The following is a 26,899-nucleotide window of genomic DNA, read 5'->3' as shown; positions in this document are numbered from 1 at the left end:
GTTTTGATTCACAGTTCTATCTATACCTGTGCAAAGTACCTTACATGTAATGCACTGACCTGCAATTTGAATCTTGTGGTGCTAAAATAAATTAAGAAAATAATATTTTTCTATAAAAAACTGTTGGCCTCGAGTTAAGTCATTGAGTGTGTGTTCTCATTTATTGCCTGTGTGTGTACAACAAATGCCTAACACTACCCTCTGATAAGCCTAACTGTTCGACCCCACTACCACAAATAGAGCATTAGTATTATCTGTTATTGCCTCTGTCAAGTCTCTTGTGGAACCCCTGTAATCTGCACACTATATCTCATTTTGATATAGCATATGCAGAGCCAGCTTCTTACATACTTTGACTAGGTTTACCTTCCTTTCCTATCATTTGGTGAGCAGACATACTAGGTTTAACTTATATACTAGGTTTAACTTGTCATCATATGCATCACATCTGGTTGTGCCGTGAGGCTTCCTTAACTGGAGTTATTTGAGCACCACCTAATCACCCTTTGCTAGTATTGAAAGTTAATGGATCCTGTTCGGTGCCTTGCAAAATTTGACTAGGAAGTTAATCTGCAGGTAAGTAAAACAACTATTTTAAAATGTATCACTGAATTGTCCTGTGGTAACTTAATTTAAATCAATCTGTTATTTAGTTATTAATTTTTATATTAACAGTAAACTTTTCCATGTCCGATCGGTAACCCAAGGAGATGTTTACAGAGCCGAAACAGAAGAAATCCCTCGTATATTTCAGGTAACCTCATTCTAAATGTTTGTATTTGTTTCTGCCATGCTGTGGGATATAACCTGTACTGGTTAATACTTTTGATTTGCTCATCAATTAACATTGAAAAGTATGCTGACCAACATAACTATAGGAAAGTGCCCCTTTTGGCATGGTTCTCCCCCAAGTTTTGCCTGATATTGATGCTGAATTGACTGAGTGTGCTGGGTTCCTGCTAACCAGGCCCCAGCACCAGTGTTGTTTCCCAAAAACTGTCCCATTGTTCCCACATTTGGCACACCCCTAACACACAGTTAAATCCCTTGGAAAAGTTACCAATGGTACCAAGGGCCCTGTGGCCAGGGATGGTCCTCAAGGGCTGCAGCATGTATGATGCTACCCTGGGGGACTCCTCACCAGGCATAGCCACACTGCCATTACAGCTTGTGTGTGCTGGTGGGAAGAAAAAGACAAAGTTGACATGGCGCCCCTCTCAGGGTGTCATGCCCACAAACCACAGCCTGTGGCATAGTTAACTTACCTCTCAAGCAGGCTTTAAAGCCCTAGGGCAGGGTGCACTATACCACAGGTGAGGACTTTAGGAGGCTGGCCTGGCTTGTAGTGGGCACCAAGGGGTACTTACACTCTGTACCAGGTCCAGTTATCCCTTATTAGTGTAGAAGAGGTGTTTCTAGCAGGTTAGGCTGATAGAAGGTAGCTATAGCAGAGCAGCTTAGGCTGAACTAGGAGACATGCAAAGCTCCTACTATAACACTGGTGTCATATGCACAATATCATAAGAAAACACAATACACAGATATACTAAAAATAGAGGTACTTTATTTTTATGACAAAATGCCAAAAGTATCTCCGTGAGTACCCTCAGTATGAGGATGCCAAATATACACAAGATATATGTACACAATACCAAAAATATGCAGTAATAGCGAAAGGAAGTAATGCAAGCAATGTAAAGTTACAGTAGATTGCAATAGGAGCACATAGGTATAGGGGCAACACAAACCATATACTCCAAAAGTGGAATGCGAATCACGAATGGACCCCAAACCTATGTGAGCTTGTAGAGGGTCGCTGGGACTGTAAGAAAACAGCGAGGGTTAGAAAAATAGCCCACACCGAGACCCTGAAAAGTAGGTGTAAAGTGCACCTATAACCCCCAGAGAGCACAGAAGTTGTGATAGTGGGTTTCTGCAAGGAAGACCAACACCAGCAAAGCAACAACAGTGGATTTCCGGACCTGAGTACCTGTGAAACAAGGGGACCAAGTCCAAGAGTCGCAACAATGTCGAGAGTGGGCAGATGCCCAGGAAATGCCAGCTGAGGGTGCAAAGAAGCTGCCACCGGATGGTAGAAGCTGTGGATTCTGCAAGAACGAAGAGGACTAGGAACTTCCCCTTTGGAGAATGGATGTCCCACGTCGTGAAGAAGCTTGCAGAGGTGTTCCCATGCAGAAAGACCGCAAACAAGCCTTGCTAGCTGCAAGGGTCGCGGTTAGGGTTTTTGGATGCTGCTGTGGCCCAGGAGGCACCAGGATGTCGCCACTTGGATGAGGAGACAGAGGGGGCGCCCAGCAAGTCAGGAAGCCCTCACAGAAGCAGGCAGCACCTGCAGAAGTACCGGAACAGGCACTTGGAAGAGGAGTGAACCGGAGTCCACCCGAAGACACAAAGGAGTCCCACGACGCCGGAGGACAACTCAGAAGGTTGTGCACTGCAGGTTAGAGTTTCAGGGACCCAGGGTTGGCTGTGCACGAAGAAAATCCTGGAAGAGTGCACAGGAGCCGGAGCAGCTGCAAATCACGAGGTACCCAGCAATGCAGTCTAGCGTGGGGAGGCAAGGACTTACCTCCACCAAACTTGGACTGAAGAGTCACTGGACTGTGGGAGTCACTTGGACAGAGTTGCTGAGTTCCAGGGACCACGCTCGACGTGCTGAGAGAGGACCCAGAGGTCCGGTGATGCAGTATTTTGTTGCCTGCGGTTGCAGGGGGAAGATTCCGTCGACCCACAAGAGATTTCTTCAGAGCTCCTGGTGCAAGAAGGAGGCAGGCTACCCCCAGAGCATGCACCACCAGGAAACAGTTGAGAAAGCCGGCAGGATGAAGCGATACAAGGTTGCAGTAGTCGTCTTTGCTACTTTGTTGCGGTTTTGCAGGCGTCCTGAGCAGTCAGCGGTCGAGCCTTTGGCAGAAGGTGAAGAGAGAAGTGCAGAGGAACTCTGGTGAGCTCTTGCATTCGGTATCTGAAGAATTCCCCAAAGCAGAGACCCTAAATAGCCAGAAAAGGAGGATAGGCTAGTAAGAAAGGTAAGAGCCTACTCAGAGCAGTCCAGTGTGCCAGCAACACCTCTGTTTCCAAGATGGCAGAGGTCTAGAGCACACTGGAGGAGCTCTGGGCACCTCCCCTGGGTGCAGGTCAGGGGAGTGGTCACTCCCCTTTCCTTTGTCCTGTTTCGCGCCAGAGCAGGACTGGGGGATCCCTGAACCGGTGTAGACTGGCTTATGCAGAGATGGGCACCATCTGTGCCCATCAAAGCATTTCCAGAGGCTGGGGGAGGCTACGGCTCCCCAGCCCTGACACGTTTTTCCATATGGAGAGGGTGTAACACCCTCTCTCTGAGGAAGTCCTTTGTTCTGCCTTCCTGGGCCAGGCCTGGCTGGACCCCAGGAGGGCAGAAACCTGTCTGAGGGGTTGGCAGCAGCTGCAGTGAAACCCCGGGAAAGGCAGTTTGGCAGTACCCGGGTTCTGTGCTAGAGAACTGGGGGATCATGGAATTGTCTCCCCAATGCCAGAATGGCATTGGGGTGACAATTCCATGATCTTAGACATGTTACATGGCCATGTTCGGAGTTACCATTGTGACGCTATACATAGGTAGTGACCTATGCATAGTGCACGCATGAAATGGTGTCCCCCCACCCACAAAGTCCGGGGAATTTGCCCTGAACGATGTGGGGCACCTTGGCTAGTGCCAAGGTGCCCTCACACTAAGTAACTTTGCATCCAACCTTCACCAGGTGAAGGTTAGACATATAGGTGACTTATAAGTTACTTATGTGCAGTGTAAAATGGCTGTGAAATAATGTGGGCATTATTTCACTCAGGCTGCAGTGGCAGGCCTGTGTAAGAATTGTCAGAGCTCCCTATGGGTGGCAAAAGAAATGCTGCAGCCCATAGGGATCTCCCGGAACCCCAATACCCTGGGTACCTCAGTACCATATACTAGGGAATTATAAGGGTGTTCCAGTATGCCAATGTGAATAGGTAAAATTGGTCACTGGCCTGTTAGTGACAATTTGTAAAGCAGAGAGAGCATAACCACTGAGGTTCTGGTTAGCAGAGCCTCAGTGAGACAGTTAGGCATCAAACAGGGAACACATACATATAAGCCACAAACTTAAGAGCACTGGGGTCCTGGCTAGCAGGGTCCCAGTGACACATAACAAACATAGGGTTTTCACTATGAGCACTGGGCCCTGGCTAGCAGGATCCCAGTGAGACAGTGAAAACACCCTGACATATACAGGCTAAAAGTGGGGGTAACAAGGTTAGAAAGAGGCTACCTTCTCACAAGGACATAGTTGCATGAGCAATATGCCCCTTCAGTGTCTAAGTCCATTGTTAAACACTGTAAGTGCATTATGGCCATACTTAGTACATTGGCTGAGAGTTTGACATTATGACCTCCACAGCTCCATAATGGCTTCACTGAAGCCTGGGAAGTTTGGTATCAAACGTCTCAGCACAATAAACCCACACTGATGCCAGTGATGGATTTATTGAAAAATGCATCCCAAGGACATCTTAGAGATGCCCCCTGTATTTTAGCCAAACTTCTAGTGCAGGACTGACCGGTCCATGCCAGCCTGCCACTTCTAGACAAGTTTCTGAACACATGGGGTGAGAGTCTTTGTGCTCTCTGTGGCCGGAAACAAAGCCTCCACTGGGTGGAGGTGCTTCACACCTGGGTTGAACGTCAAAGACTCAGGCCTCTTGTTGCAGTGCACCAGGGCCCTGCAGCTCGTGGAGTGCTCTACAAAACCCCCCTGGTCTGCCCTCCGAGGACACAGACTGCTGGCAGACTGGAATCTGTGCACCCCTGTTCTCAATAGGCACCTATGTGTTTTGGGCACCTCTTTGACCTCTGCACCTGACTGGCCCTGAGCTGCTGGTGTGGTATCTTTGGAGTTGCCATGAACCCCCAACGGTGGGCTGCCTATGCCCAGATTCTGAGACATGTAAGTGTCTTACTTACCTCACAATCTAACCAATACTTACCTCCCCCAGGAACTGTTGATTTTTACACTGTCTACTTTTAAAATAGCTTATTGCCATTTTAACAGCTGTATATGTTATTGCTCTAATTCAAAGTTCCTAACTTACCTATGTGGAGTACCTTGCATTTTATGTATTTACTCCAAATCTGGAACTTGTAGTTCTAAAAATAAATTAGGAACATACATTTTTCTATATAAAAACAATTGGCCTGGAGTTAAGTCTTTGAGTGTGTGTTCCTCATTTATTGCCTGTGTGTGTACAGAGGGGACACTACCCTGTGAAAAGCCTACTGCTCGACCACACTACCACAAAATAGAGCATTAGAATTATCTAATTATACCACTATCTTACCTCTAATGGGATCCCTTGGACTCTGTGCACACCATCTCTCAGATAGTATATACAGAGCCAACTTACTACACAGGAGTACCACCAACAAGCCTTGGCAAATGCAAGAGGAGCAAAAGAAGAGTTGCAAGGCTGAAGAGGACCAGCAAGGCCCAGGGGACCCTACCCTTGGAATGGAGTCTGAGGTGATCCTCAGCAGTCAGGAGAGCCAGCAGAAGCCGTCACAGCCTCCACAGGCAACTTACTGGCAGCAGGCACAGCAAGGCGCAGTGAGGCCCAATCAGAACATCTGGAGAAGAGGCCCACGTCACTGGAGTAGCAGAGAGGAGACTGTGCTTGGCAGGAAGAAGTGCTCAGTACCTGGCTACTCTGAACTTGAAGATCCCTTGGAGCAGAAGGCAACAGCTGTGGTAGCTGCAAGAGTCGTGGTGCACAGGGGTACTGTCTTGCAAGGAGAGGCAAGGGCTCACCATCTCCCAAGTTGGAGAGCTGGCAGAGAGGACCACTCCAGACCATCACCTGTGATACGGGATCCATGCGGTTCCAGAGGACAGCAGATACACGCAGCCGTACGTTCTTGCTGTAGGTGCCTGCAGATGCAGGGAATTGACTCCTTCACTCTGAGGGAGATATTTTCTTGGTGCTGGCTGAAATCTCGCTGACCGCATAGGAGGCACAGTTGGGGAAATGTTGCAGTTGCTGGATGGAGCCAAAGAAACAACGTTGCAGAGCAAAGTAGTTGCTGGAGTTGCAGTCTTGTTGGTTCCTGAAGAGTCCCTTTGCGGTTACAGTCACCAGAAATAGAAGTAAAAAATGCTGGTGGAGTCTTCCACGTTGAATCTGGGGGACCCACGCTCAAGGGAGTCCCTAAATAGCCCTAAAAAGGGGTTTGGTCACCTTGCAAGTTGACCCCCTATCAAGAGGGGTATCTGACGTCACCTGCATGACCTGGCCCCTCAGATGCGCCCAGGGGCCCCTGCGCACATCTTGGTTTCAAGATGGCAGAATTGAGTGGCCACCTGGAGAAGCTCTGGGAACCCCCCCATGGATGGTGATGGACACCGGAGGGGTCCCTCCCCTTTCCTTTGTCCAGTTTCGCACCAGAGCAGGGACCAGGGGGTCCCTGGGCTTGTGCAAACTGGTGGCTTGGGGAGGCTACCCTTCCCAAGCCTTGTAACACCGATTTCCACCTATTCCCTCTCCCAAAGGGAATCCTTTGTTCCGCCTTCCTCAGCTTGAGCTGGTCAAGCAGTAGGAGGGCAGAAACCTGTCTGAGGGGTTGCAGCAGCGCGGGCTGCCTGTAAAACCCTAGAAGACTGGAAGGAGCAATACTGGGGGTGTCCTCTAAGGTGCCCCACAGAGTGTATCGAATCATAAACCAATACTGGTAACAGTATTGGGGTATGATTGAGACATGTTTGATACCAAACATGCTCAAGTTCGGAGTTACCATTATGTGGCTGGTCACAGGTCCTATATTCAGTTTAAACGGGTAACTTGGCTTCCCTGCACGAAGTCTAGTGCAGTGGAACTGGAGTTCATAGTTGTACCTCTTCTCATGCAGGGGTGCCCTCACACATGGAGACCTGCACCCTGCCCTCTGGGCTATGAGGGCCTACCATAGGGGTGATTTACAGTGACCTGGTGCATTAAACTGTGGTGAAAGGGTGCACACACCTTTTCACGTAGGCTGCAATGGCAGGCCTGCAGACATATTTTGCAAGGGCTCCAATGGGTAACATAATGCATGCTGCTGCCCACAGGGAACTCCTGGTGCCCCAATGCCCTGGGTACCTATTCTAGGGAATTATACAGGGCACCAGTATGCCAATGTGGTGTTTGCAAAGTCCTAGGCAGCCAAAGTTCGAGCGATCACAATCACTGGGGTCCTGGCTAGCAGGATCCCCATGAAAACAGTCTAAGCACACTGACAGGCAAAAAGTGAGGGTTAACCATGCCTAAAAGGATGAGATTCCTACATAACCCCTCCTCTCCCACCCCCCAAAGAAGAACATCTGATAGTGACTTCTAGTTGCAGATTCCAATACCCTTGTGCATCAGTAGGTGGTGTCAGTCAACTCCATGGGTGTCATTGGCATCATAGTCGCTGAGATGAGGTTGGGAGTAGTACATAGATGCCACCTCAGCGCAGTGACGGTGATTATTTTCTTTCCGCGCACGCACTGATCCGGAGACAGCAGCTAGCTTTGGTCAATTTTTGACTGACTTTGACTCTTTTGTTGACTTCTTGTGAGTTTTTGGTGCGTTGAGGGATGTCCCCAAAGATTAGCGTCAAGCCGTGAGAGGACTGTCACCGCACGATGTCTGTGATGGATCCGCTTCGGGTCCGTTTGTGGTGCCTGGAGCGCGACTACGACCTGAAGTCGTGCTCCGATTGCCGGGCCGTGCACCAAAGGCTTTGAGGGAGAGGTCCCTCAAGCATTGGCGGCGCTCGACTCCCCATCGGTCCTGGTCTCGCTCGAGGGTAAGGTCATGTGACTGGTCGTAGAGAGCCACCACCAATCGTCTTCTTCGAGTCAAGGTAAGTAGTAGTAGTGGTCGTTGAAGAGATCACGTCACCCTTTGCCCTGTTGCTTGGCTGATGTGACGCGGGAGGTGCGTCGACGCTCAAGGCCTCCGTCTTCAGAGGCTGCTTCTGGGTCAGCTCCACGCCTCCCTGAGTTTCCAGGAGCTGGGACGACCCTCCCCAATTAAAGGAGTTTTATGAGGCAGCCCTACCCTGCTATGGTGCCTTCGGGCCCAAGGGGTTCAGTCAAGGGAGGAGGGGCCTCGGGTTCTGCATCCACAGCTCCGCCCACCGAAGTCCCCTCTGAATCCGATCTTGGATCCACACCGATGCCGGTCATACCATTGAGACCTTACCCGGCGTCGGTTTGATTGTCAATGCTCCCAATGTCGGTGGCCACCATCGACGACCCGATCCTGATCCCCGGTGTCTCGGAGTCGGACCGGCGTCGGACGATGCCGCCTCCGTCTATGGGGCCTATTCACCCCAGGTTAGATTCTGACATTTATTCTTATGGGTTTTAATTCTGGAAAGCATTGAAGGGGTCCCTGGACCCTTATGAATACCAGGATGACCCTAACTGGGACTGGGCACAGGAGTTGGACGAGGCCAGTGGTCTAGATACCTCTGCAGATGTTGGCATGCTGTCTCCTGCTAGCGTGGCTACGGCGGGGGGAGCAACTTAGTCCATAGTGGTCAGTAGAGTGTCTGAGGTCCTCGGCCTTGAACTGACTACTGTTCAGGTCAGGTCTAATCTCCTGACAGAGGTCAATCAACCAAGGGCTTCCTCACCTGAGCCTCTTCTTCCATGCAATGAAGCCCTCACCAATGTCCTTTTGGGTGCTTGGGCCAGACCCAGCATAGGGGCTTCTGTGAACAGGACTATTGCACACCGCCATCGGCCCGCCCCGAACAATCCCTAAATTCCTGTCCTAACACCCCACGCCTGAGAGCCTTGTCATCCAAGCATCCTCATCCTAGGGCACATTTCCTTCCGCATCTCCAGATGGGGAAACAAAAAGGCTGGAACCATTTGGCAAGAAGAAGTTTTCCTCCTCCTGTTAATCGCTGAGGTCACTGACACTGCATGTCTTTTGGGGCGCTATAACCACTCACTGTAGGATATGGTAGCGCAAGTTCTGCCACAGATACCAGAGGAGGCCCGTGGTATTGTCTCCCAAGCTGTCACCGTTGGGAGAGACGCAGCAAAGTTCACTATGAGTTATGGGCTGGACATTACTGACTCTAGGTAGATCAGTTGCAACGACTGTGGCCTTGAGGCGACACGCCTGGTTACATACATCTGGTTTCTCAGGGGATGTCCAATAGACTCTTATGGACATGCCCTTTGATGGCTCCCGTCTCTTTCGAGACAAGGTGGACTCGACTTTGAAGAGGTTCAAGGGCTCCTGGGCTACAGTTGGTCCCTCAGCCTCTCCACTGCCCCTCATCCCCAACAGTCTGCTGTTAGCTCTTTTTTGTGGCTGTAGGAAGTTGGCTCTGTATATACCATCTCAAAGTGAGAGAGAGTGTGCACAGAGTCCAAGGGTTCCCCTTAGAGGTTAGATAGTGGCAAATTTAGATAATACCAATGCTCTATTTTGTGGTAGTGTGGCCGAGCAGTAGGCTTATCAGAGGGTAGTGTTAAGCATTTGTTGTACACACAGGCAATAAATGAGGAACACACACTCAAAGACTTAACTCCAGGCCAATAGTTATTATATAGAAAAATATATTTTCTTTATTTTAGAACCACAAGATTTGAAGTAAATACATAAAATGCAAGGTACTCCACACAGGTAAGTAAGGAACTTTGAATTAGAGCAGTAACATACACAGTTTTAGTTAAAATAGCAATAAGCTATTTTTAAAGTGGACACAGTGCAAAAATCAACAGTTCCTGGGGGAGGTAAGTATTGGTTAGTTTTTCAGGTAAGTAAAGCACTTACAAGTTCAGTTTCCTGGGCATAGGCAGCCCACCGTTGGGGGTTCAAGGCAACCCCAAAGTCACTGCACCAGCAACACAGGGCCGGTCAGGTGCAGAGGTCAAAGGAGGGCCCAAAATATAGGCGCCTATGGAGAACAGGGGTGCTCCGGTTCCAGTCTGCCAACAGGTAAGTACCTGTGTCTTCGGAGGGCAGACCAGGGGGGTTTTGTAGAGCACTGCGGGGGGGGGACAAGTAGGCACACAAAACACACCCTCAGCAGCACAGGGGAAGCCGGGTGCAGTGTGCTTAGCAGGCGTCTGGTTTTCAATAGAAGTCAATGGAGGGACCTGGGGGGTCACTCTAGCAGGGCACAGGGGGGCTTCTCGGGCCAGCCACCAACTGAGCTAGGCAGAGGGTCACCTGAAGGTCACTCCTGCACTGGAGTTAGGTTCCTTTTGATCCTGGGGGCTGCAGGTGCAGTGCTTGGTCCAGGCGTCGGGTTCTTTGTTCCAGGCAGTCACGGTCTGGGGGAGCCTCTGGATCCTCTCTGCATGTGTCGCTATAGTGGTGCAGGGGGGTCGTCTCAGGTTACTAACAGAGTTGCAGTCGCCTGGGAGTCCCCTCTGCGGTTTTAGTTCTCTGAAGCTCAAGCTGGGTGCGTCGGGTGCAGAGGTTTAAGTCTCACGCTTCTGGCGGGGAGAGTGAGGTCTTTGAAAGTTACTAAAAGTAGCAAAGTTGTTGCTGTTTTTTAACAGTGCTGCTGTTCTCAAGAGTTTCTTGGTCCTTCGGTTCAGGGCAGTCCTCTGAGGCTTCAAAGGTCGCTGGTCCCTGTTGGATGCGTCGCTGTGTAGGTTCTAGGAGTCTGGAGACAGGCCGATAGGGATGGGGCCAAGTCAGTTGGTGTCTCCGTCGTCTCTGCAGGGCTTTCAGGTCAGCAGTCCTTCTTCCTGTTGTAGGTTGCAGGAATCTGATTTCCTGGGTTCTGGGGCACCCCTAAATACAAGGTTTAGGGGTGTGTTTAGGTCAGGAGGGCAGTAGCCAATGGCTACTGTCCTGGAGGATCGCTACACCCCCTTTGTGCCTCCTCCCTGAGGGGAGGGGGGCACGTCCCTAATCCTATTGGGGGAATCCTCCAATCTCAAGATGGAGGATTTCTAAAGGCAGGGATCACCTCCGCTCAGGGCACCTTAGGGGCAGTCCTGACTGGTGGGTGACTCCTCCTTGTTTTTCTAATTATCTCCTTCAGCCTTGCCGCCAAACATGGGGGTCAGTGGCCGGAGGTGCAGGCATCTCCACTAGCTGGGATGTCCTGGGGTGCTGTAACGAAAGGGGTGAGTCTTTGAGGCTCACCGCCAGGTGTTACAGTTCCTGCAGGGGGAGGTGAGAAGCACCTCCACCCAGTACAGGCTTTGTTCCTGGCCACAGAGTGACAAAGGCACTTGCCCCATGTGTCCAGAAACTCGTCTGGTTGTGGCAGGCTGGCAGAAACTGGTCAGCCTAGCACTAGGAGTCGGACTGGTATTCAGGGGGCAGCTCTAAGATGCCCTCTGGGTGCATTTTACAATAAATCTCACACTGGCATCAGTGTGCATTTATTGTGCTTTCAGTGTAGCCATTATGGAACTGTGGAGTTTGTGTCTGACAAACTCCCAGACCATAATCTCATTATGGCTACCCTGCACTTACAATGTCTAAGGTTTTGCTTAGACACTGTAGGGGCATAGTGCTCATGCACACATGCCCTCACCTGTGGTATAGTGTACCCTGCCTTAGGGCTGTAAGGCCTGCTAGATGGGTGACTTACCTATACCACAGGCAGTGTGAGGTTGGCATGGCACTCCGAGGGGAGTGCCATGTCGACTGTCATTTTCTCCCCACCGGCACACACAAGCTGTGAGGCAGTGTGTATGTGCTGAGTGAGGGGTCCCCAGGGTGGTATAAGACATGCTGCAGCACTTAGAGACCTTTCCTGGCATCCTGCAACCTATAACACGAAAAAGGACTGCTGACCTGAAAGCCACTCAGAGACGACAGAGACAACTGACGTGGTCCCAGCCCTACCGGCCTGTCTCCAGACTCAGACTCAATGAACCTGCAGAGCGACGCATCCAGCGGGACCAGCAACCTCTGAGGACTCAGAGGACTGACCTGCACCTAAAGCAGCTCTGTCCAGAAACAACTACAAAAAAGCAATGAGAAACCAACTTTAAAGAGACTCTCAGTTCCTGCCAGAAGCGCAAGTCTTCACACTCTGCACCCCACACCCCTGGCTCGAGTTTGGAGAAACCAACACTGCAGAAAGGACTCCCAGGTGACTCCAACGACGTGGACACCCTGAGTCGACCTCCCTGCACACCCACAGCGACGCTTGCAGAGAGGATCCAGAGGCTCCCCCTGACTGTGACTGCCTGGTAACAAAGGAACCTAGCGTCTGGACCAAGCACTGTACCCGAAGCCCCCAGGACCGATAGGAACCACCTACCAGTACAGGAGTGACCAGCAGGCGGCTCTCATCCTAGCCCAGTCGGTGGCTGGCCGGAGTAGCCCCCTCGTGCCCTGCCTGTATCGCCAGAGTGCCCCCGGGTCCCTCCATTGTTTTCAATACAAAACCAGACACCTACTTTGCACACTGCACCCGGCCGCCCTGTGCCGCTGAGGGTGTGTTTTGTGTGCTTGTGTGTGTCCCTCCCAGTGCTCTACTAATCCCCCCTGGTCTGCTCCCCTAAGATGCAGGTACTTACCTGCTAGCAGACTGGAACCAGAGCAGCCCTGTTCTCCATAGGTGCCTATGTGTTTTGGCCTCTCCTTTGACCTTTGCACCTCATCGGCCCTGTGTTGCTGGTGCTGTGGCTTTGGGGTTGCCTTGAACCGCCAACGGTGTGCTGCCTATGCCCAAGAGACTGACTGTGTAAGTGCTTTACTGACCTGAGGAACTAACGATTACTTACCTCCCCAAGGAACTGTTGATTTTTGCCCTGTGTCCACTTTTAAAATAGCTATTTGTCATTTTACCAAAACTGTGTGTACTACTGTTTTAAATCAATGTTCTATACTTACCTGTGTGAAGTACCTTGCAATTTATGTACTTACCTAAAATTTGAATTGTGTGGTTCTGAAAATATTTTTCTATATTGAACCTATTGGCCTGAAGTTAAGTCTTTGAGTGTGTGTTTCTCATTTATTGCCTGTGTGTGTACAACAAATGCTTAACACTACCCTCTGATAAGCCTACTGCTCGACCATACTACCACATAATAGAGCACTAGTATTAGCTAATTTTGCCACTATCAATCTCTGAGGGGAACCCTTGGACTCTGTGCACACTACTCTCTCACTTTGAGATAGTATATTCAGAGCCAAATTCCTACAACTACCTCCATATATTGAGACAGTTGAAAGATGAGGGGGGCGACTACCCAGTACCTCCAACCCCACCCTAGAGTGTCAGTACTTCATCTCCCTGGACCTTCTCAGGATTAGAGTGACCCACGACAACAAATAATCATAGCCAGTCACATATCAGTGTATATTACAGTTAAATTGTTAGTTTCTTAGATCCAGGTCAATCGAGGCCACGATCAGGGGGGATCCTCTGTCTGAGTGAATTATGACCGGTTTATCGGACAGAGAGGATTCCTGGGTCTCCGCCCTAGACTGCTCAACCCCCAGAGCCGGGCTTGCTGAGGCAGAAGCGTGATCCCCCGGAATGGAAAGCCCCACAGCACCATGCCTCCTTTGCAGCCCCTCACAGGGTGCATCGTCCTCTGCCCGCTTGACTTTAGTGGAATAAATTCCTGGGTAACTTTATGGAGGGCACCAAAGTTCATGGTACTAATTACTGTCCAACATTCTATCAGACCTTCAGATTTGTACTTAGCCATGTTATTCCCCATCCATTATATATTTGTGTGATCCACGAATGCTCCCTCAGAACCAATGTGCAGTTTATTAGGAAATGTCACTAGCAGGACTCAGAGAGCAAGCTGTGTCACATTAGATATAGGGTCTATTTCTGGCCCTAATTTTTCTTTAGAGAGGCAGGAGTCAGCTGTCCCGTCGCTTGAAGCCCTTTGACCACTCCAGCGTTGTCACCTTCAACAGGGAGGGGGGATGAAGATCAGGGAGCCATTGAGTCCCCAACCCCCAAGGGGTCCTCCTGAGCCCTGAATGAGATGCCTTCCTCCGTCTTGTACACGTCAGCACCTGATCCCCTCCCTCCCTTCTGGGCAAGAACCAATCTGCAGTCCAGGGGCCTCACCCTACCGCGGTCCTCAGGCCTCAATTTGCCTTGCAGCTGCAGGCTGCCTCGAATCACCAATGTGGCTGTGCGGTGCACTCTGCAGCTCGACCCCGGCCTTTCCACCACAGCTGGGGGCCCCTCAAATCCACAGGCTGGGCCCCACCGCCATCTTCACCAACAAGGCGGACCGGCCCGATGCAGAGCCGCGCCCTCCTCTGAGTCTCGGCCGCTCTTATTCTTCCAGGCTGACGCTGCACGTGCCTCGCCCACAGCTCCCCTGCGGTCGACCCTCTTCTCTCTGGTGGCCACAGCGGATTCCCCCCGTCTCTGGGTGCCTCTCCTGTCAGTTTGGCCCGGTGGGGATGATCCGCTGTCAGGGAGGATCGCTTGCCGGATTGGAGGAGCTGGAGCTCCTGCAAATTGCAGCCCCCGTGATGGCTCACTTGGCCACACCCCCCAGTCTCCGTCTTCTTGCATGGAGTTTGAACTGCCATACTTGACAGCTTTTGACCTTCTGCCCAAGTCTGTGATGTTATCTTCGCAGCCAGGCATCCCTCCACCAAAACGCTCTATGGCTGTTGTTGGCATACATTTGTGGCATGGTGTACCAACAAGACAGTTGATCCCCTTTCTGCACCTCTGTCTGAGGTCCTCTTGTTTATTCTCTCTCTTTCCCAGCAGGCTCTGCTTTGGGCACCCTTAAGGGTTATCTGTCTGCAATCTCTGCTTCCCTCAAACTACCTGATAAATCCTCCTTGTTTGAAACTCCCATTGTGGCATGATTCCTTAACGGTCTTACCCACATGTTCCCGCCTACTCGGTCCATAATACCCCAGTGGAATTCAAAACTGGCACTTACTTTACTCATGTGTACTCCTTTCGAGCCTCTTCATAATTGTCCTCTTCGACGCCTCACATTAAAAACAGCCTTCTTTGGGACCATCACCTCTGAACGGGGAGTGAGTAAGCTACAAGCTTTCTTCGAAGTCACCATTCATCTAGTCCATCCTGACAAAGTGGTGATTCGTATTAGGGCCTCTTTCCTCCCTAAAGTTGCCACGTCCTTTCATGTAGGCCAATCCATCACCTTGCCTACTTTTTATCCATCCCCACATCCTTCTCGTGAGGAGGAGAGACTCCACCATCTTGATCCAAAAAGAGCATTGGCATTCTACCTCAATCATACCAAAGACTCCTGTGTGGACGATCAACTCTATTTGGTAATGTGGGTGTGAAGAAAGGGCGGCTGTTGCAGAAGAGATCCATTGTGCTTCTCTTTGGCTAAGAAGCATCCCCCTGAGGGTTTGCCTGCTCACTCCACCACAGCAACAGCTTCATCCACTGCGTTAGCATGCGGATTTCCAGTCTTGGACATCTGCCAGGCGGCAACATGAGCATCACTGCACACATTCACCAAGCACTACTGCCTGGACAGGCAGGTCCGCAGGGATGGCTTTTTCAGCCGTTCAGTCCTGCAGGACTTCCTAGTATGATCTTGGTTTGCAGACCCACCTCCGGGAATGGTATTGCTTGGGTACCTATTCTAAGGTAAGGAATCTGCAACTAGAAGTATGTGTCAGATGAACAAGCTAGCTTACCTTTGGTAAAAATCTGTAAGAGACGTATTCTAGTTGCAGATTCCCTACCAACCCACCCTTCCTCCTAGCTCTGTGATCTGATTTCTAGGAACAGGAACTCCCTTTCAGTGCCCTAGTTCTGATGCAGCAATTTCAGCGTTATTTATGGGTCTGCGCTTCTGGAATGGAAAGTCATGAATAGAAACTGATGTCAGCGCGCCGGGGTGGCGCCTATAAATGACCACAACATCATCACGGCGACCACAATGCCAATGATGGATGCGGAGTAGACCGACACCACCTGACAGCACGCAAGGGTACTGCTTGAAGAAAAATCTCTGGATCCAGTCTGACCCCTGGGGAAGTTCTAAGGTAAGGAATCTGCAAGTAGAATAGGTCTCTACCAGACAATTTGTTACCAAAGGTAAGTAACTTATTCATCTCTTCCGATGCCAATGACAACACCTACCGTCACCCAATGGGATTGCTCAAAACTTTCTGGATCTAGTCTGACACCTGGTAAATATTACTATAAGGTACGGAATCTAGGCTAGATAGTCTCTACCAGATGAAGTGTTATAGAAGGTAACTAACTTGTTCTTTTTAATACTATTGTGGATTAAAAATTAAAATCTTAACCTTTTTCAGGATGACTTCAAGTCATTTTTCATTAGGTCAATTAATTGATTCTTAGTTAGTGCTCTGGTGCCTGGGGGAAAGGGCAACTCATTCTGAAATACCTTTGTGATACTTTTAATGGTTCATGATCCCAGAGTGCGCTGTGCTTCTGCAGTTGAGAGGAGCTATAGAACTTAACTTATTTTTAAACATGGTGTCCTGTGTTTTTTCATCCATTTCATTTGACGTACTAAGGTTGTTGCCTGTAAAACACAACCTTCATAAGTCACTACAAGTGATCATAAATGTATTGTTGCCCCTTGCCAAATTGTGCAGTAATCACAATTTTTCTTTTGTTTTTCTTTTTTATATAATAGATTCTTTATGCCAATGAAGGTGAATGCAGAAAAGATGTTGAAACTGAACCAGCACAGCCAGCTGAAAGAACAAATTTTCTAAATCACAAAGGTCATGAGTTCATTCCTACGCTGTACCATTTTCCTGCCAGCTGTGAGGCTTGTACCAAACCTCTTTGGCATGTTTTTAAACCCCCTCCAGCCCTCGAATGTCGTCGGTGTCACGTTAAGTGCCATAAAGATCATTTGGACAAGAAAGAGGAAGTCATTACTCCATGCAAAGGTAAGTAGATTGATCGTATTGTACTTTAGTCACTGATGTTTTAGTTAAGGAAAACAGGTCAATAACACAGACCTTAACTATAGGTTTATAGCCTCATGTTGACCTTTTCCTCTGAAAGTGTCATATGTGAAAAAGAATGTGAATTAATACAGCAGAGTCTGCTTCTATTGTGCTTCTGTAAGTCGTAACTCTTGAAAAGTGTTATTGAAATGAGACCAATACTCACTATTCAGTTGACAAAATATGTTTCCATGCCCCCATTTCCCAAAGAATATCTTTCTATTATCTGTTAACGTGAATAGGTTAGAACATGTCAGCTTTTCAATACAGTATTCTCAGAGCCTCTGGTACCAAGATATGGAGAATTAACTCAAAGTGAGTTTAGAGCGCCCTTGCGGAATAGTTTTAAGCTGACTCAAACAATTCAGGGGAAGGGACATATACACAAACGATTTTCTTCCTTGTATTACCACTCCTTCCATTTAAGTAAAGATTGAGAGAAAAAAATGCCTAACATTTATACCTACTTAGTCACAGTGGTTCTTCTCCCTTACATGTCTGTTCCTGCTATAGTCAGACTAATCATGTTTTCTCTTACCGATTCCTCAGTTTTTAAGTACACCTCCTAGGATTCTGCACCCATCTTATTATCTGTTTTTTTTTCAGTCTTGGAGCATTAGGCATTTGAGATTTCTAGCTGATTAATTTGATTTCCTCAAATCACATATGCACTGCTAATCAAGTGTCCATTCTCCTGCTTTTTTGCCCTTCACCCCCCAGCTCAATCTCCATCTTGAAGTCTCCAGATCAAAGAACAGAACTGTACTGTAAAGAAATGGCTCCCTGTTGCAGTTACCCCCCACTTTTTGCCTGATACTGATGCTGACTTGACTGAGAAGTGTGCTGGGACCCTGCTAACCAGGCCCCAGCACCAGTGTTCTTTCACCTAAAATGTACCATTGTTTCCACAATTGGCACACCCTGGCATCCAGATAAGTCCCTTGTAACTGGTACCTCTGGTACCAAGGGCCCTGATGCCAGGGAAGGTCTCTAAGGGCTGCAGCATGTATTATGCCACCCTAGAGACCCCTCACTCAGCACAGACACCCTGCTTACAAGCCTGTGTGTGCTAGTGAGAACAAAAGGAGTAAGTCGACATGGCACTCCCCTCAGGGTGCCATGCCAGCCTCTCACTGCCCATGCAGTATAGGTAAGACACCCCTCTAGCAGGCCTTACAGCCCCAAGGCAGGGTGCACTATACCATAGGTGAGGGTACCAGTGCATGAGCACTGTACCCCTACAGTGTCTAAGCAAAACCTTAGACATTGTAAGTGCAGGGTAGCCATAAGAGTATATGGTCTGGGAGTCTGTTTTACACGAACTCCACAGCACCATAATGGCTACACTGAAAACTGGGAAGTTTGGTATCAAACTTCTCAGCACAATAAATGCACACTGATGCCAGTGTACATTTTATTGCAAAATACACCCCAGAGGGCACCTTAGAGGTGCCCCCTGAAACTTAACCGACTGTCTGTGTAGGCTGACTAGTTCCAGCAGCCTGCCACACTAGAGACATGTTGCTGGCCCCATGGGGAGAGTGCCTTTGTCACTCTGAGGCCAGTAACAAAGCCTGCACTGGGTGGAGATGCTAACACCTCCCCCAGGCAGGAGCTGTAACATCTGGCGGTGAGCCTCAAAGGCTCACCCCTTTGTCACAGCCCAGCAGGGCACTCCAGCTTAGTGGAGTTGCCCGCCCCCTCCGGCCACGGCCCCCACTTTTGGCGGCAAGGCTGGAGGGAACAAAGAAAGCAACAAGGAGGAGTCACTGGCCAGTCAGGACAGCCCCTAAGGTGTCCTGAGCTGAAGTGACTCTAACTTTTAGAAATCCTCCATCTTGCAGATGGAGGATTCCCCCAATAGGGTTAGGATTGTGACCCCCTCCCCTTGGGAGGAGGCACAAAGAGGGTGTACCCACCCTCAGGGCTAGTAGCCATTGGCTACTAACCCCCCAGACCTAAACACGCCCTTAAATTTAGTATTTAAGGGCTACCCTGAACCCTAGAAAATTTGATTCCTGCAAACTACAAGAAGAAGGACTGCCTAGCTGAAAACCCCTGCAGAGGAAGACCAGAAGACGACAACTGCCTTGGCTCCAGAAACTCACCGGCCTGTCTCCTGCCTTCCAAAGAACTCTGCTCCAGCAACGCCTTCCAAGGGACCAGCGACCTCTGAATCCTCTGAGGACTGCCCTGCTTCGAAAAAGACAAGAAACTCCCGAGGACAGCGGACCTGCTCCAAAAAGACTGCAACTTTGTTTCAAGGAGCAGCTTTAAAGACCCGGCAATCTCCCCGCAAGAAGCGTGAGACTTGCAACACTGCACCCGGCGACCCTGACTCGGCTGGTGGAGAACCAACACCTCAGGGAGGACCCCCGGACTACTCTATGACTGTGAGTACCAAAACCTGTCCCCCCTGAGCCCCCACAGCGCCGCCTGCAGAGGGAATCCCGAGGCTTCCCCTGACCGCGACTCTCTGAAACCTAAGTCCCGACGCCTGGAAAAGACCCTGCACCCGCAGCCCCCAGGACCTGAAGGACCGGACTTTCACTGGAGAAGTGACCCCCAGGAGTCCCTCTCCCTTGCCCAAGTGGAGGCTTCCCCGAGGAAGCCCCCCCTTGCCTGCCTGCAGCGCTGAAGAGATCCGTTGATCTCTCATAGACTAACATTGAAAACCCGACGCTTGTTTCTACACTGCACCCGGCCGCCCCCGCGCTGCTGAGGGTGAAATTTCTGTGTGGGCTTGTGTCCCCCCCGGTGCCCTCCAAAACCCCCCTGGTCTGCCCTCCGAAGACGCGGGTACTTACCTGCAAGCAGACCGGAACCGGGGCACCCCCTTCTCTCCATTCTAGCCTATGTGTTTTGGGCACCACTTTGAACCCTGCACCTGACCGGCCCTGAGCTGCTGGTGTGGTGACTTTGGGGTTGCTCTGAACCCCCAACGGTGGGCTACCTTGGACCAAGAACTGAACCCTGTAAGTGTCTTACTTACCTGGTAAAACTAACAAAAACTTACCTCCCCCAGGAACTGTGAAAATTGCACTGTGTCCACTTTTAAAGTAGCTATTTGTCAATAACTTGAAAAGTATACATGCAATTGAAATGATTCAAAGTTCCTAATGTACTTACCTGCAATACCTTTCAAACAAGATATTACATGTTAAACCTGTGGTTCTTAAAATAAACTAAGAAAAGATATTTTTCTATAACAAAACCTATTGGCTGGATTTGTCTCTGAGTGTGTGTACCTCATTTATTGTCTATGTGTATGTACAACAAATGCTTAACACTACTCCTTGGATAAGCCTACTGCTCGACCACACTACCACAAAATAGAGCATTAGTATTATCTATTTTTACCACTATTTTACCTCTAAGGGGAACCCTTGGACTCTGTGCATGCTATTCCTTACTTTGAAATAGCACATACAGAGCCAACTTCCTACATGTACTCAAATGCAATAGGATAGGAGATCATCAATGTTCATAGTGCGTGCAAAGCAGATTCTGTAAGCAAAATAATAAAGCCTCTGGTCTTGAGCGCTGTAGCATCAGTGACACCACTGAAGCCTTTCTTACCAGCTCTTTTATTTCCTGCAACAACAGAACCTAGTAGCTCCCTGTTGCAGTTACCCCCCACTTTTTGCCTGATATTGATGCTGACTTGACTGAGAAGTGTGCTGGGACCCTGCTAACCAGGCCCCAGCACCAGTGTTCTTTCACTTAAAATGTACCATTGTTTCCACAATTGGCACACCCCTGGCACACAGATAAGTCCCTTGTAAAAGGTACCAGTGGTACCAAGGGCCCTGTGACCAGGGACGGTCTCTAAGGGCTGCAGCATGTGTTGTGCCACCCTTAGGGACCCCTCACCTAATACATGCACACTGCCATTGCAGATTGTGTGTGTTGGTGGGGAGAAAAAGGCAAGGTCGACATGACATCCCTCTCAGGGTGCCATTCACACAAAATACTGCCAGTGGCATAGGTAAGTCACCCCTCTAGCAGGCCTTACAGCCCTAAGGCAGGGTGCACTATACCACAGGTGAGGGCATAGCTGCATGAGCAATATGCCCCTACAGTGTCTAAGTCTATTCTTAGACATTGTAAGTACAGTGTGGCCATATTAAGTATATGGTCTGAGAGTTTGTCAAAAACAAACTCCACAGTTCCATAATGGCTACACTGAATACTGGGAAGTTTGATATCAAACTTCTCAGAATAATAGACCCACACTGATGCCAGTGTTGGATTTATTACAAAATGCACACAGGGGGCATCTTAGAAGATGCCCCCTGTAATATACCCAATCCTTCAGTGCAAGACTTACTGGTCAGTGCCAGCCTGCCTCTGAGATGAGTGTCTGCCCCCCTGGGGTGAGAGCCTTTGTGCTGTCTGAGGACAGAAACAAAACCTGCACTGGGCGGAGGTGCTTCTCACCTCCCCCTGCAGGAACTGTAACACCTGGCGGTGAGCCTCAAAGGCTCATGCCTTTTGTTACAGCACCCCTGGGCATCCCAGCTAGTGGAGATGCCTGCCCCTCTGTCCACTGCCCCCACTTTTGGCAGCAAGGCAGGAGAGGATAATGAGAAAAACAAGGAGGAGTCACCCACCAGTCAGGACTGCCCCTAAGGTGTCCCCGAGCTGAGGCGACCCCTGCCTTTAGAAATCCTCCATCTTGACTTTGGAGGATTCCCCCAATAGGATTAGGAATGTGCCCCCCTTCCCTCAGGGAGGAGGCACAAAGAGGGTGTAGCCACCCTCCAGGACAGTAGCCATTGGCTACTGCCCACCTGACCTAAACACACCCCTAAATGCAGTATTTAGGGACGAACCAGAACCCAGGAAATCAGATCCCTGCAACCTACACAAAGAAGGACTGCTGACCTGAAAGCCCTGCGACAACTGCTTTGGCCCCAGCCCTACCGGCCTGTCTCCAGACTCAAAGAACCTGCACAGAGTTGCATCCAACAGGGACCAGCGACCTCTGAAGCCTCAGAGGACTGCCCTGAACCCAAAGGACCAAGAAACTTCAGTGAACAGCAGCACTGTTCAAAAACAGCAACAACTTTGCAACTTTCTTGCAATTTTTAAAGAACTCACTGTAAGGAAATGCCTCCTTGGCATGGTTACCCCCTGACCTTTTGCCTTTTGCTGATGCCAATTATGATTGAAAGTGTGCTGGGACCCTGCTAACCAGGCCCCAGCACTAGTGTTCTTTCCCTAAACTGTACCTTTGCTTCCACAATTGGTACAGCCCTGGCACTCAGATACGTCCCTTGTAAATGATACCCCTGGTACCAAGGGCCCTGATGCCAGGAAAGGTCTCTAAGGGCTGCAGTATGTCTTATGCCACCTTGGGGACCCCTCACTCAGCACATGCACACTGCCTCACAGCTTGTGTGTACTGGTGGGGAGAAAATGACTAAGTCGACATACGTCACCCCTCTAGCAGCCTTTTCAGCCTAAGGCAGGGTGCACTATATACCACAGGTGAGGGAATATGTGCATGAGCACTATGCACCTACAGTGTCTAAGCAAAACCTTAGACATTGTAAGTGCAGGGTAACCATAAGAGTATATGGTCTGGGAGTTTGTCAAACACAAACTCCACAGTTCCATAATGGCTACACTGAAATCTGTGAAGTTGGGTATCAAACTTCTCAGCACAATAAATGCACACTGATGCCAGTGTGGAATTTATTGTAAAATGCACCCAGAGGGCATCTTAAAGATGCCCCCTGAATACCAATCCGACTTCTAGTGTTAGGCTGACCAGTTTCTGCCTGCCTGCCACAACAAGGCGAGTTACTGGCCACATGTGGAGAGTGCCTTTGTCCCTCTGTGGCCAGGCACAAAGCCTGTACTGGATGGAGGTGCTTCTCACCTACCCCTGCAGGAACTGTAACACCTGGTGGTGAGCCTCAAAGGCTCACCCCTTTTGTAAACTGCGTCACAGGGCATCCCAGCTCCCGTCGGGCCCCCACTTTTGGCGGCAAGGCTGGGGGAGATAATTAGAAAAACAAGGAGTCACCCACCAGTCAGGACAGCCCCTAAGGTGTCCTGAGCTGAGGTGACCCCTGCCTTTAGAAATCCTCCATCTTAAGTTTGGAGGATTCCCCCAATAGGATTGGGGATGTGCCCCACTCCCCTCAGGGAGGAGGCACAAAGAGGGTGTAGCCACCGTCCAGGACAGTAGCCATTGGCTACTGCCCCCCAGACCTAAACACCCCCCTAAAGTTAGTATTTAGGGGCACCCAAGAACCCAGGAAATCAGATTCCTGCAACTTGAAACAAGGACTGCTGACCTGAAAGCCCTGCAGGGACGATTGAAGACGACAACTGCTTTGGCCCCAGCCCTCCCAGCCTGTTTCCTGACTTGAAAAACTGCAACAGCAACGCATGCAATAGGGACCAGCGACCTCTGAAGCCTCAGAGGACTGCTCTGAACCTAAGGACCAAGAAACACCCGTGAGCAGCGGCTCTGCTCAACAAACAGCAACAATATTGCAACTTTCAAAGACTTCATTCTTCCCGCCGGAAGCGTGAGACTTCACCCTCTGCACCCGACACCCCCAGCTCGAGCTCCAGAGAACCAACACCACAGGGAGGACTCCCAGGCGAATGTGACCTCATGAGTAGCCCAAGACAACCCCACTAGTCCCCCTGACCACGACAACCTGTAACAAGGGACCCGACACCTGTACCAAGCACTGCACCCGCAGTCCCCAGGACCTGAAGGAACCGAACCTCAGTGCAGGAGTGACCCCCCAGGCGACCCTCTGCCTAGCCCAGTTGGTGGCTGGCCCGAGAAGCCCCCCCTGTGCCCTGCCTGCACCGCTAGAGTGACCCCCGGGTTCCTCCATTGAATCCTATACAAAACCCAACACCTGCTTTGTACGCTGCACCTGGCTGCCCCTGTGCCGCTGAGGGTGTATTTTGTGTGCCTACTTGTGTTGTCCAACTATACCCCCCCCCCCCTCCCAGAGCTCTACAAAACCGCCAGGTCTGCTCTCCGAAGACGCAGGTATTTACCTGTAGGCAGACTGGAACCGGAGCACCCCTGTTCTTCATAGGTGCCTATGTGTTTTGGGCACCTCTTTGACCTCTGCACCTGACCGACCCAGTGCTGCTGGTGTGGTAACTTTGGGGTTGCCTTGATCCCCCAACGGTGGGCTGCCTATGCTCAGGAACTGAGACTTGAAAGTGTTTTACTTACCTGACAAACTAACCATTACTTACCTCCCCCAGGAACTGTTGATTTTTGCAGTGTCCACTTTTAAAATAGCTTATTGCCATTTTAACGAAAACTGTATATGTTTAGTGCTCTAATTAAAAGTTCCTAACTTAGCTGTGTGAAGTATCTTGCATTTTATGTATTTACTTCAAATCTTGGACTTGTGATTCTAAACATAAATTGAGAAAAGATATTTTCTGTATAAAAAATATTGGCCTGGAGTTAAGTCTTTGAGTGTGTGTTCCTCATTTATTGCCTGTGTGTGTACAACAAATGCTTAACACTACCCTCTGATAAGCCTACTGCTCGACCACACTACCACGAATATAGAGCATTCAAATTATCTAATTTTGCCACTATGAACGTCTAAGGGAACCCTTGGACTCTGTGCACACTATCACTACACTTTGAGGTAGTATATACAGAGCCAACTTCCTACAGAGATCAACAGATTTGTTGGTACACCATGCCACAAATGTAACGACAGGCCTGGCTGCCAAGATAACATTAAAGACTTCAGTTGGAAGTTGAAAGCAGTCAACTGGCGCCGCTCAATCTCCACTCATGAAGGTGGAGGTTGGACAGATTTGGGTGAAGAACTGTACCGTGTAGCTGCGACCGAAGAGGCGCCTGAAGAGGCAGTCTGAGTGGAGGATCCATGGACATGCTCAATAGCTCTGGATACTTGTAGGAAGTTGGCTCTGTATATACTATCTCAAAGAGATAGTGCGCTTTACGGTTTGGCCAAAAAGCAACCTCTTGAAGGCTTGAGTGCTCATTCCACCAGAGCGACTGCTGTTTCCACTGCGTTAGCACGCGGAGTTCCTGTCCTGGATATCTGCCAGGCAGCTACGTGGGCGTCCCTGCACATGTTTGCTAAGCACCACTGCCTGGACAGTCAGGTCTGTCAGAACAGCTATTTTGGTTGTTCGGTCCTGCAGGACTTCCTAGTATGATCTTAGCTCGCAGCCCACCACAGAGGATGGCGTTGCTTGGGTATCTATTCTAAGGTAAGGAATCTGCAACTGGAAGTCTCTATCAAATGTACAAGTTACTTACCTTTGGTAACAATATATCTGGTAGAGACATATTCTAGTTGAAGATTCCTTACTGCCAACCCATCCTTCCTGCTTGCGAACTGATTTCTAGGGACAGGGATTCCCCTTTTAAGGTCCTTAGCTCTTGTGCACCAATCTCAGTGTTCTTAGCGGCTCTGCTTTTTGGCGTGGAAAGTCATTAGAAGAAACTGACGTCAATGTGCGAGGACGGCTTCTATATACTACTCCCGACGTCATCATGGCGACCACGACGCCAGCAATGCCCGCGGAGTCGACCGGTGCCACCTGCCGACGCGCAAGGGTATTGCTTGAAGAAAAATCTCCAGATCTAATCTGACTCCTGGGGGAAATTCTAAGGTAAGGAATCTGCAACTATGTATGTCTCTACCAGATATTTTGTTACCGAAGGTAAGTAACTTGTACATTAGACCTACCTTGAAATTGTGATTTAATTGGTCTGGCCCCTAGACTATCTCGACCAATGCTAAAGTAGGTCTCAGCGATAATCTTTGGCAGCTCACGTTCTTAGTCCTGTACAGAAATGTCCCGAAGTCGCATGTGCACTGGTAGTGCAACTGCTTCTCTTTTAAGGTTACTTAATATGATTGAAGACACAGTGGCAAAGTTGCCCATTAATTGCATCCCCAAATCCAGGGCCTCGGCAGCCCCGTATTTATCTTGAATTTGTAATAACACCTCCGTAAGATTGGCAAGTGCTGGTGTACCGTGTGTGGTAGTATTGAGCGTGGCAAATAGCGTGCCTCATGTGTTGCAGTTATCTACTCTGGGAACCATCCCAAATGGCAAGCACATAGTGAGTATTCTATGTTTGTCCTGAGGATCCGTATGGGGAAAGACTACTTCAAGCGTGTTTATTTTTTGAGCTAACCAAAACAGAGTTGCAAGACTCTACAAAAGAATTCTCTGCAAGACTCTTCTGCTCCTGGCCTCTGGAACCGCTGCTGGCCTGCCTTAGGAACTCAAACGAGACTGTATGCAGTTGGGAGGGCCCCCACTGCAACATAGTTTCTACAGCTCTTGCAATACTTCTGCAACTTCTGTGGCTGTGCATCCTCCATGGTCACGAGGACTTTCTTTGCATCATAAAGCCAGAAGGAATATCCCTTGGAGTGAAGGAGCCACTCCCCTGCATCCGCAGGCATCAAAAGGCTCTGCAACTCAGGTGGTGGTTCTGTAATCCTCGCTGGGTCCAACTTGTCTTCTGACCAACTTGGGAGATGGTGGGCCCTTGCTGCAGCCACTGGAATGGAACTCCTGTGCACCGCACCTGTTGCTCTTACCATGGCTTGTTGGCTTTTCTCCTGGAGATCTTCAGGCTCCAAGAATCATCAACCTCCAGCACTCTGCCACTCCAAGAACAACCTCCATCCTCCAACTCATGCGATGTGGAACTCCTTCTTTGTTGTGCAGCTTAGGCCTCCCTGCGACTCCCTGGGTCTGCTGCCATTGGGTCGCTTGTGGGAGTTCCAACCATTCCTGCTGGCTCTCCTGCGTGCTGAGGGCCAGCCCTGACTCCCCTCCATGGGTCGAGTCTCTTGGACCTTGCTGGTCCCCAATAACCTGCAAACTTCCCTGCAACTTCTGTTGCATTTGCCAATGCTTTTTTCTTCCTTGTTTTTTTTTT

The 26,899-nt window shown here is 49.7% G+C and overlaps 1 protein-coding gene across 1 annotated transcript in view; it reads left to right on the top strand.

The window, feature by feature from the left end:
- The window catches only part of ROCK1 (Rho associated coiled-coil containing protein kinase 1), a 1,374,854-nt gene that overhangs the window by 1,301,494 nt on the left and 46,461 nt on the right, over positions 1-26,899 (top strand). Inside the window, exons 30-31 of the mRNA XM_069219991.1 lie at positions 676-754; positions 16,638-16,899. Coding sequence (XP_069076092.1) covers positions 676-754; positions 16,638-16,899 — 341 coding nt within the window. The remainder of the gene's footprint in view (positions 1-675; positions 755-16,637; positions 16,900-26,899) is intronic.

This window comes from Pleurodeles waltl, chromosome 2_2, assembly GCF_031143425.1.
Source record: "Pleurodeles waltl isolate 20211129_DDA chromosome 2_2, aPleWal1.hap1.20221129, whole genome shotgun sequence".
NCBI lineage: Eukaryota > Metazoa > Chordata > Amphibia > Caudata > Salamandridae > Pleurodeles > Pleurodeles waltl.
Note: the sequence above shows the minus strand (reverse complement) of the source record. Positions and strands in the feature narration are given on the sequence as shown.